The sequence below is a fragment of the Propithecus coquereli genome, unplaced genomic scaffold (genome assembly GCF_000956105.1).
Source record: "Propithecus coquereli isolate 6110/MARCELLA unplaced genomic scaffold, Pcoq_1.0 Scaffold12, whole genome shotgun sequence".
Classification (NCBI taxonomy): Eukaryota; Metazoa; Chordata; class Mammalia; order Primates; family Indriidae; genus Propithecus; species Propithecus coquereli.
In genome coordinates, this window is record NW_012136080.1 from 567,652 (window position 1) to 578,659 (window position 11,008).

General features: G+C 40.5%; 1 protein-coding gene across 1 annotated transcript in view; it reads left to right on the forward strand.

Moving 5' to 3' along the window:
* The first annotated feature begins 908 nt into the window (after positions 1 to 908).
* The window catches only part of ZNF385D (zinc finger protein 385D), a 326,722-nt gene continuing 316,622 nt past the window's right edge, over positions 909 to 11,008 (forward strand). The window contains exon 1 of the mRNA XM_012663586.1: positions 909 to 1,336. Coding sequence (XP_012519040.1) covers positions 1,315 to 1,336 — 22 coding nt within the window. The 5' untranslated portion in view covers positions 909 to 1,314. The remainder of the gene's footprint in view (positions 1,337 to 11,008) is intronic.

Consider the following 11,008-nt stretch of genomic DNA (forward strand, 5'->3'; position numbering starts at 1 on the left):
GTGATGAGTCCTTAGGAAATTGAACTTGCTGTATGGGTTTATTTTCCATGCTAAGCATTTAAGTATTAATCAGCACAGCTTTCAGGGATTTCTTTCTAACATCCTTTTCTATGTAAGATAAGGACTGCAATTCATTGTACCATGGGAGGAGCCAGAGGCTTTGCTAAGCTTTGCTTTTCTTGACTGTTCATCTCAAATTTAATACCAATGTGTACACGTATTTGTGTGTGTGTATGTGGTACTATATTGGTGACCAGACTTGAATTATGACACAGTCTTGGTTGCCTTTCAGGCTACATGTCTCTCCCCTTTAGGGGGGTCAAAGATCATTTCAGGCTCAGTGTGCTTTTTATGACCCACTCAGGGGGGCAGCAAATGAGATCACAGGAACCTGGGAGGTGACTTTTATCAGCAGTTATTTTTCTTTTCATCTCTCTGTTAACCTAGCTCAGAGAACACTCAAGACATTAAACATTACTCTTCACCAACTCCTGGCTTTCTGTGATCTGATCGCTTCTAAGTGAAAACCTCTATTACCCTAGCACTGGTCCCTTGAGGTCTTCTTTTATTCTTCTTGTGTACAAATATCACAAGCAGGGACAACAACAAACCCTCAAGTCCACAGCAAAGAGAATGCAAGTACACGGCAGGCACCATTCCTCTTCACACTGTTTTTTTTCACTTGGTAGGGGAGGCTAAATTTTGGCGACGATAATGGCATTTATGGGGGGCGGGGGGAAAAGTGTGTCTAATTATATGTTAATGGCACAACTTGCCTTCACCCTGACCCCCCTTGCACACTAGTGAATCTCCCCTGCGTGCTCCTATGTGGATCCAGACACCCTTCTCTCTTTAAGAGAGACTCCCGCGCCCCTCACTCCGCCCCTTCCTAAGTCTCTGGGCTCGTCAAAGCTTCCTGAGAGCCATGGTTGGTCCAGGCAGGCAATCGGAGCACCGCATGGAGCGGCTGCTTACCAGGGCTGGGGTGGGGTGGGGTGGAGGGGTCTGTTTGTAGTACTCTCAGCCCTGATGTCACAGGAGCGGCAAGGACATCGCAAGGAGGAGTCGGATTACAGTAAGGATGGGCAGTGCAGCAGGCAGCCCCAGCGCACGCTCCAGCCGCCGGGGATCTTAGCCTCGGAAAGGCAGCCTGCAAGGCGCTCATCCCGCGGAGGAGGCAAGCTTGGCGCTCCCTGCTCTCCACGCCGGGGACGTTTCCACCGAATGTAGCATGAAACGGCTCTGCTCGGCGTGTCAGCCTTGGGTGCGAGCTAATGCAGAAGACGCCGCGGTGGGGTTTCAGCTGTCTGATTAATGAGAAACATAATGTATTTTGGTGAGTGTTCACTCTGATGATGTAATTTGGGGGTGCCCGGCTCTTCATCAGTGCAGACAAGCCCTTAAAAAAAAATCTTTAAGCTGCAAAAATATATTGCATTAAACCTACCTCCAGTTGGCAACTGGAAAACCAAGCTGGTGCAGCCTTCAAAGCTTCCTTTGTGCTACCATTGAGGTTGTTAATTAGCTATGGATGAGTTTAAGTTGCAAAAGAAAAGAGACAGGGGTGGAGGGAGGGCAAACTTTGCGTTGATTTGTTAGAATGAAGTTGGCCTTTTTAGCTAGGTGAAGGAGGAGAAATGGTGCAGCGTGGGAAGTCATGAGCTAACTTAATGGAATGTGAAACAAAGTTCCTATACTATGGATGCTGTGAAAGCTGAGTCAATATGAGAGTTTCAATAAGCACTGGGTTTTTTCCTAGTTCTGAGGCAGGAAAGGAAAACATTCTCTAGCGAGCAGTGGTTGAGCAGCTGAGAACACTCCCCCATACCATCGCAGTGCTCCATCTCGCTAGCAGCAGCCTAGCACAAAATGCACATTATTTTAAACCTTTAGAGGTCTCGGAACTGTTACATATTTTGTGCAGTTTAGTTTTGTGCCAAGGTGGAAACCTCACTTAGGTTTTCAGCTGGGCTGCCTGCATTTTCAGAAAGCATGTTGAGGCTTAGATCTGGGCTAGCAGCTGAGCACTGGAAGGGGGCTCAAAGCTGTATATTTGCACTGTAACGCTGCAGCTTACTGCTAGGAGAGAAGGCAAAGCCCCTTCACTAAAAAAGAAGAAGCCAAGGATAAGGACTGAATATCCTTTCCTCCTCCCTGAAGTTATGCTTTCCTTCTCTAAGTCCCATCCGGCATCATCATTTAACGGCATCTTTCTATTAAAAGGTTTGTGAGAACAACTGGAGAGGGGCAAGGGAATGTATCTAAGATGCAAATGTTCGGGGTGATTTCTTGGTTTGCTTTAAATATTGAATCTGGAGTCTTCTTTCAGATTAAAGAAGTATTTAGGTAAACTTAGGTTGGGGCACTATTAGTTTGTTGGGCATGTATTTTCTGTGTGTACTATTTGCTTTGTTTTGTTTTCCTGAGCCTTTGAAACATTCAAGAAAGTATGGAAGGAACCCAAGTTGCAAAAGCTAAATGCCTGTAGTTGTCTTGACAGCAGTTTTGATTTCCCTATAATATGTGTCATATTAGAAAAGAAGTCTTAAAATAACCAAAATTGATTTGGAAGAAACAATCCTCATTTATAGCCAAATTTAAGCAGAATCCAGAGTTAAACACCACCTCTTTCCAGAGTGTAGTGATGGAGGTGGTAAGCTTGTTATTGGCCACTAATAAAAGTGTTTATTATGAATATATTTTTGATAAATGGAAAAGCTTGTAAAGATAATGTCTTTTGTCAAAATAAAATTTCAGCATCAGTAATGATATTGAGGGATGGTGAGATAGATTACAATTTAAGTTTTCAGCCTCTTGCAACAATTTTTATGTGATTGTGGTGAGGAAGTAGGGCTAATGAGAACAGCGGTATAGTCTAAAACTACTGGTCAAAGGCCACCCGTGATATACTGGATTATTGTGTGGCTATTGGAGAAATATTCATAGGACTAACTCATATTATTAACTGTATGCTAGTGCAGCCTTCTTGTAAAGCAGGGTGATTCACAGGGTAATTAGTTTCGTTGTATAATGCAAGTTTTTAATAGTACATATTAAAATGTGATGTCCTACTTACTTCAAATGAAACTCTTTTCTTTGAAAGGCAAGGCTAAAGTTGTTCTCTGTGTCATGAGCATGGTTCCGTCTCACCATAATTTCAGCATGAGAAATGTTTTTCTATTCCCAGAGGAAATCGTGTGTATTCAGGAATGCTGTTTCTTTCAGGTTATGCTACGCAGCCCCTTGCTAAAGCTGTTAGACATCCAGAACTCTGAGAGCCCACCTGTCTCTAATAAAATGCATGGAACGAGAGCTAGGGCAAAAAGAATTGAGCAATACACCCCAGGCATGTTAAATTTTTCAGTAGCATTCTCATGCCTGCAAATTTTTAAGACTATGTATATGTATAAGTGTGTACATACACATATATATAGACATGTGTATGTATATTTGTGTGTATGCAAAATTTCAGCAATTTCAGGTAGTTTTTCAAAACAATGCTTTCATTTTTCAAATTGGTTGACCACTACTTTTTTCTTCATTTTTTGGCTGCACATAGTTTATCAAGTCAGGGAGAACAGGGACAAAGGGAAAGCAGTACTGGATTCTTGGGCTTTCCCGGTGATTTGTGGAAATGGGTTAGAGGTATCAGAAGTCTTTTATTTGTGTCCCCAGCAGAGAGTGATGAAGAGCATGGTGATGCTGTGGTACGGGGTGAATTGATATGAAAGCAAGATATTAACTTCCCTTATAAATAATCTGATTTGTTAGTGTTGCACGCCCCCCTTCAAATATAACTAAACAATCACTGCCCGAATTGGCTGCCCCAGCCTACCTGCTTCTCTTTAAGCCTCCTTTCCGTTCCAAACTGGACAGTTGGGCCCTGTCCTGGCTCAGCTGGAGTCAGATGCATGTGTGCAAGTTGGTGGAATATGTAATATTGCCGGTTCTCAAGAATAGCTCATGTTTTGAGTGTGCTGTCTCAGGCTTGCAAGACTAATGGACCCTTTTAATGACTTAAAGCTTGCTCTTATCTTCTACTGAGATTTTAGTGCAGTGTTTTCAATAATTGTTCCTTTGCACTTCCTGCTCAGCGATTTAAGAGTTTGCTGTTCAGTCACCGTGGATACTTTTGTTACTTATTCTATCGATCTTGGACCTTGCATTCATTACTTGGAGTTAAATGTAAGAGTCACACGGGAGAAAGAAGCAGGAAAAATTGCAGTCAGCAACCTGGATGGGATTTACTGTAAAAGCAAGGGAAAATAATAAATACTTATGAAGTTACCCTCCCACCCCCATCAGTATTTTAGATAGTTAAAAATTACACGTGCCAAGGATGAATAGCCATTAATAATTTATTCAGAAATAAAAGCAGAGCAGCTGGGAGACTTCTTCCCAGATTAAGGAAGAAAGGCTGCGGGTGGTTGTCAGTACAATGGACTCAGCTGCCGGGTTACGGTTTGGTTAAGAGGAGTGTGCTGGTATGAAGGCCAGGTTCTGTGCTTGAGTGTGTCGCGCAGTTGCTCAGCCTCTGGCAGAAGGTTGTAGCTGTGCACTGTATCCAGCTCTAAGTGCCGTATGTTTGAATCATCTCCCCCCTTTCCATCTGGCTCGACACATTTCTCCACTGCTGGAGTGGTGAGTCGTTGCCAGTGGTCATGTCAACCACACAGATTCCTGATGGTTGGCCAGAGAGGTGCCATGTCTCACCCTTTGTCACAGGGAAAGAAAATAGGAAGCTGGTGGTAAGGAGGAAATTCTGAGTGGCTGAAAATCAGTATGCTTTCAGGCCTGAGTCAACTAGATGGAGACTATGGTGAGCTTACAGCCAAGAAGGGGCTGGGGATTGCTTCATGAGAATACTCCTGAAAAATGAAATGATATACTTTAAGCAAATGAGCAGACAGACAAATATTAGAGCTCACTCTAAATGTTACTGTTAACCTAGAGAAAACGGCAGGCAAAATTTAGAGAGTGTGAATAAACCATTCAAGTTCACCTTGGTGTTAATTGTGGATCAACTGTCTTCTTTAAAATGCCTAAGAAAAATACTTAGTGGTATGCCTATCATAATAATAAATACTTCATTGAGGAAGCTTTTGATATAACAACTAGAAAAACAAATATAGTAGAAAAATTCTAGACCAGAACTCTATTTCCTTGCCTATAATAGACACGTTTGGACATAGTCTTAGCAAGGACTTTTGTTTTTCCTCTGGGATGCTTAGAACATTCTCAAGTCAGCATTTACACTTTTGGGTTGTGGCTGGACCATCAAGTTCACCTCCAAAGCAGTGTGTTGGAAAAACAGTTAAACGGCAAGGTTATGAGCAAGGCAATGATCAGAAAGCAGCAAGCAGCAGAGAAAAACATTCTTCTTTTTTAGTGTTTTCGGTGTAGTTACATTTAACTCCTTCTAATTAGTTTGTACTGAGCGATCTGTTATGGGGAATTAGGTCCACTAGAGTCTTTCTAAATTCTCAGGAGGTGTTTCTATCTTACTGAGGCTGACAAGTGGAGAGAATTATTCAGGAAGGAACTTCTATGTCCAAATTCCTCCTTTTAAAGTTTGGAGTCATTACCATTATTATGTTTTATTACAAATGAATCTAAATGGCATGCAATAAATTACTACCTAACAGGGATAGAAAATGTAACAGGTGAATACTATTGGAAAGGACACCATGAAAAAACCTGAATTCTAAGAGAACTTCAAAAACCATAAATGTTTCTTCCTCAAGACTGTTCTCTTTTACAATTTTTAAGGAAGTTATTATTTTAAGAAGCCAAATTCCAAATTTGATCAATATATGAGTAACACATATTCCTTATCACTTCTTAAATTTCGAGCTAATTTTTTAAAAGACTTCCTTAGTTGTTGTAATTATATGGAAATGAGATGGGTTTATTTAAGGGATACATTCCAAAATTCATGAGATAATGATGACTTGCAAAGTTACCCTTTTGTGGGTGGCATAATTGTTCCAAAAAACAAATGAAAAATTTAAATTATTGGTTTCTGACTTCCATTCTAGAAGATTTGGTCACAGCTGCTTTTGACTGAAACCTCCCTTGATAAGACAAAATGTGTTGGTTAGTGTGTGTGTGTGTGTGTGTGTGTGTGTGTGTGTGTGTGTGTGTAACACTGGAATGTCAAGTAGTGCCTTGTTAGGTAGATCCCCAATATTATACTTCATTCACAGCCTTTATGTATTCCTGTATCTTTTAACATCATTTGAAATGTAACACATTAAGTATTGATTTAATAAAATGGATATTAAAGTGTTTTTTGAGCACAGCTGGCTTTCAAGTTTAGCAACCATAATATACATTAGAGATTTTAAAAATTAAGTCATAAGGATAATTTTCAAGGCTTTTCCTGCTTAAGAAAGCATGATGCTTGTATAAGCAGAAACCTAGCTCTGCTTTGACCTTGAGAAAGTGATGTTTCCATTTGTATTGCACTATGAAAAACATGTCAAGAAACAACAAAGGTCATAGTCCCTGCCCTCTCTCTTTCTGTCTGTCTCTCTTTAAAGAAGCCATTACATATCAATTCCCACAAAGATTAGTTTTGCAACAGAATTTCACACATGATTGGTGGCATTAAGAGAAAATACAGCATAAGAGGTGGCTAGAAATATCAAAGCTTAAAGTGGTTGAGATCATGCTTGAACCAAATTGCTAGTATTGAAAATAGGAAGACGCTTTGCTCTGTCGCAGCGTTAAAATCGTTATGAAGCAGCTGGAAGTCAGCCCTGATTGAACATGAACTCCAGGTTTGCACAGCCTTTAAAATGAAAGGTATTTCCATGAATCCCTCTTGATTCCAAAACCTCAAATTTATATGAACCTCTATTGGAGCATTGGATAGAATGCAGTGAACCCCTTCTCCTTATCAATCTTTGTTTCCTCTTTTTTCACCTACTTGCAATATCACATTTCTGTAAGTTGAGAGGAAAAAGAAAAGTAACCTGAGGAAGGTCAGAAAGGAAGTTGGCAGCACTATCAGGACTGATGCTCAAAGCAAATGCTGCCTGTCCCAAAGCATTGTACCTGGTGGGAGGTAAGTGCCATGGGGGTGGAGATGGGGTTGGTGGGCGGAGATATTTTAATGCATGAATGTTGTTTGATCTGTATCCTCAGCACCCTGCTCAGTGCCAGGCACTTACAAGTATGTGTTGGATGCTTGTAAGATTAAATGAGTGTTGAAGATCAGAGAGGAAGGAAGTCTACTTCCTTAACACATCTCCCGGAGGCTCATGTTTCCTACAAAAGCTAGTATTTGTGAGTTCACAAGACAAACAGTCCCTTTTGCTGCTCAGACACTAGCTGCTTTTAAAAAAAATTCCATAAAAGTAAGACCTAGTCATTAGAAATTAGATCTTAGATTAAATGTAATGAATTCCACGGTCTTTTTTTCTGTTTCAAGTTGCTTCTTTCTTCATAAGACCCTGCAATATGAAGAGAAGAGGGATAACTTTATAATATTAAGGCCAATGTTCAAAAATGTCTGATGAATACCTAAAATCATCATATAAGATGGTAAAATTATACTTTGTAACAACTCACCTGATCACAATTTCAATTCTCAATTCCCTTTGCTTAAGTGAATTTGCCCCCCCGTGTTGGCATTCTCTTGCTGGGCGGCTGGGATGGACAGGAAAATGCCCTAAGTATAAGTAGCTGAAATGCCTGGGAAGTTCATCAGTTGTGAAGGTTATCATTTGTAATGGCAGAAGAAAATGGAGATAATTTTGACTATATTTGCAAAGATTTTGCAAAATTGTTCTTCACATTTAACTTTTTTCATATTCATGCATTTTGCTGATAAGGAAAAGTACTTGTGGCAGATTGCTTTGAGGATAAAAACGCAATAATGAATGTAAATGTACTTTAATAAACATACTTTATGCTTGTATAGCAATTTATATTTTTCAAAATTTGTCAACATTATGCTTTTTTTATTCCCAAAATGACCCATTGCAGGAGGTAGACAAAATATAATTATTCCTATTTTTAGAGGAGAAATTTGAGCCTTAGATGGCCGAAACAACTGTCTCAAGGTCATACAGCCAGTAACTTAAGGAATGGACTCTAAATCAGTACTTCTGAGACTTACTTCAGTGCTCTTTACAGTAGAGTGCAGGGGGATATTTTTCTAAATGGAAGATTATTTGTAATAATAACATGCAAAAAAATATTCTAGCCTATAACTAGAGAAATGAATACAAATGATTGTGATCTAATATATGTTCTTTTTTGATTTTGTGGAATCACAATACAGAGGTCTGTATGCAATTTATAATTTTATTTATTCTTCCTTTTTTTTTACATCAAATGATTACTAATCAGAAAAAATTAATACTGCTTATAAAGCATGAGTCAGTTTTATGGATTGAATGCTTGTGCCCCCTTCCCCTAAATTCACAAATTGAAGCTTTAATCCCTAATATTATAATATGAGGAGGTGGGATCTTAAGGACATATTTAGGTTTAGGTGATGTCATGAGGGTGGAGCCCTCCTGATGGGATTAGTGTCCTTGTAAGAAGAGGAAGACACACCAGAGAGAGCTTCCTCTCTCTAGGATGCCATGCGAGGCTCTATAGTAAGGAGGTGGCCACTGCAAGTCAGGAAGAGAACCTTTATCCAAACCAGAGCAGGCTAACACCTTGATCTTGGACTTCCCAGCCTCCAGAACTGTGAGAGATAAACGTCTGTTGTTTAAGCCCTTCCATCTGTGGTACTTTGTCATGGCAGCCTGAGCAGACTAAGACAGCTGGCCTCAGGCAGAATCCAGGCTTTCTTTACTGCCTCAGCTTCTCCATGGCAGTTTTGGATATTAAAGCTTGTATAAATTACATGCTATATGTTTCTGCTGTCTCCCTGTGGAATTCAATGCTTATAAAAATATTACAAGTTATTTGTGCTACAAACTCTTTGCTATTTACAACAACCCCATCTCTACTATTTGTTCAAGATGGAGTCCCAGCTTGTGACTGATAAAGAGGAAAAAGTGGCCTACTTTACAATCTTAACTCTTCCACTTAGTGGTTCTGTATCCTTGGGCAAGTCACCTCACATTTTTGATATTTTGTTTCTTTGTAAAATGAAAATAATACTAATACTTCTTACGATTCTATTTTGAGGACTAAAATATACAGTATGTATAAAAGTGCCTAGCACTAGGACATATTTGGTGGGCAGTCAGTTAATTTTAATTATTTCTTACTTTCATCCAAACCCACATACAAATGTATAAAATTGAGAAAAGGGATTTTATCTGTTTGGGTTGAGCTGGGAAATAGGAACAACACGAAGTAATTTACATAGAAAGACTTTAATGTGGGTCATTTGTTATGCAGATGGTGGGAAGAGCTGAGAAGCCACATGGGAAATGGTAAGACAATCCAAAGAGTAGCAATAGCAAGAAACTGGTAGTTATAGATGGAGACACAAGAGATAGAGTCTTGAAGTCCAGGGCCCAGGGACTCCTGGTAGGAGCTGGAATCATGACAAGCCTAAGACATTGAAGGATGGGGGGATCCTGCCCTAGGCTCAGAGATAGAGAAATACCATGGCTTCTCCCTTCTCCCACCCTCACTCCATTGCCTCTGCCTCTCATCGGTGGGAGTGAGCCAGGGGCCAACTGTCCAGGCAGCTTGGGAAATGCATCCTGCAGGTATCAGCCCTGCCGCTGCAGCTCTGGGGAAGGGCACAAATGGATCTCAGGGCAAATTGGCCAAAGACCTGCAGGGAAATCTTACACCTGATTAGTAGTAGCACTTTAAATGGGAGAGTGTTTTTGCAAAGGCATCTCAAGTATCAGTGAGAGTTTGGTTGGGCAAGACAGGCTTAAGAGGGAAAGGAGTGTGTATGAAGAGCTTTGGGCAGCACCTCAGTAATCCTCCTGGCTCAAGTATCTACTTTGTCACTTTCTGGTAGTGTGAGTTTGGACAAATTAGCGAATCTCTCTCTGCATCAGTTTTTCTTCTTATACAATGGGTTACATCTGACAGTGAAGTTGAGTGAGATTTGAATACAAGCTTCATAATCTGCATAGCACCATATAGATGGGCCTTGTAATGAAGATATGAAAAACCAAGTGAATTAGAAAGAGAAGAGGTGAGTTTGGAAAATAACAGCTTGCAAATACGTGTTCAGCTATGCAGTTTAGCATTCCAGAGCGATTTCTGAGTGCACTGAGGAAGGGGCAATTTGGTTCCTTTATCAAATAGCCTCTTGTAAATGGCCCCTTGTATTGTGGGTTTAAAAGTATCTTAGAGGCCACATCTAATTTGTTCTTTGTCATTACTCTGTAACAAAGGGAAAATGCAGATGGAGAGGTAGGGGACAGAAAGTGAGCAGGGCAGGAACGCTGAGATTCCAAGCCCCATATTCCTTCCACTCCAACATCTCATGGGGATAGACACATTGAAAGTTGAGAGGGTTTATTAATAGTTGCTTGGGAAGTGAAGAGGGATTTGATATTGATTTTCATCTATCCCTCCATGTGTTGCTGGACTTTTAAAGATAGATTTCTTTGGCTGACTAGACCTAGTATAAAAAAAAAAAAAAAGGCAAAACATTCTGCCCTTCCTGTATGGAAATGTTAGCATCTCTCTCAAAGTCTGCATTTAAAGCCCTGTGACAGTTCATAACCTATGGCGCTCTTGCTTTGAGGCAACACCACGGCAACTGCTGGGAAGCGTTTCCTTTGCAGCACATAATATGGAAGGCACAAATTAGCTGCCTCTGAGGAATGGCAGATACAACTTAGAGGTCTTTGGGGGATTCTGCCTTTCTAACAAGCTTTCGAGTGATGTTGGTGCTGCTGGTTGACCACCAATCACACTGTGAGTAGTAAGGCTTCAGAGATCACTTAGCAAAGCTACCGCTTTATGCAGGTGTGGGACATCAGGTCTAAGTCTCCAACCTAAGTATCTCTATTTCTCTTCTAGAAGATACTCAGTGATCCATGGATTGAGTTCCAATTAGAGTGAC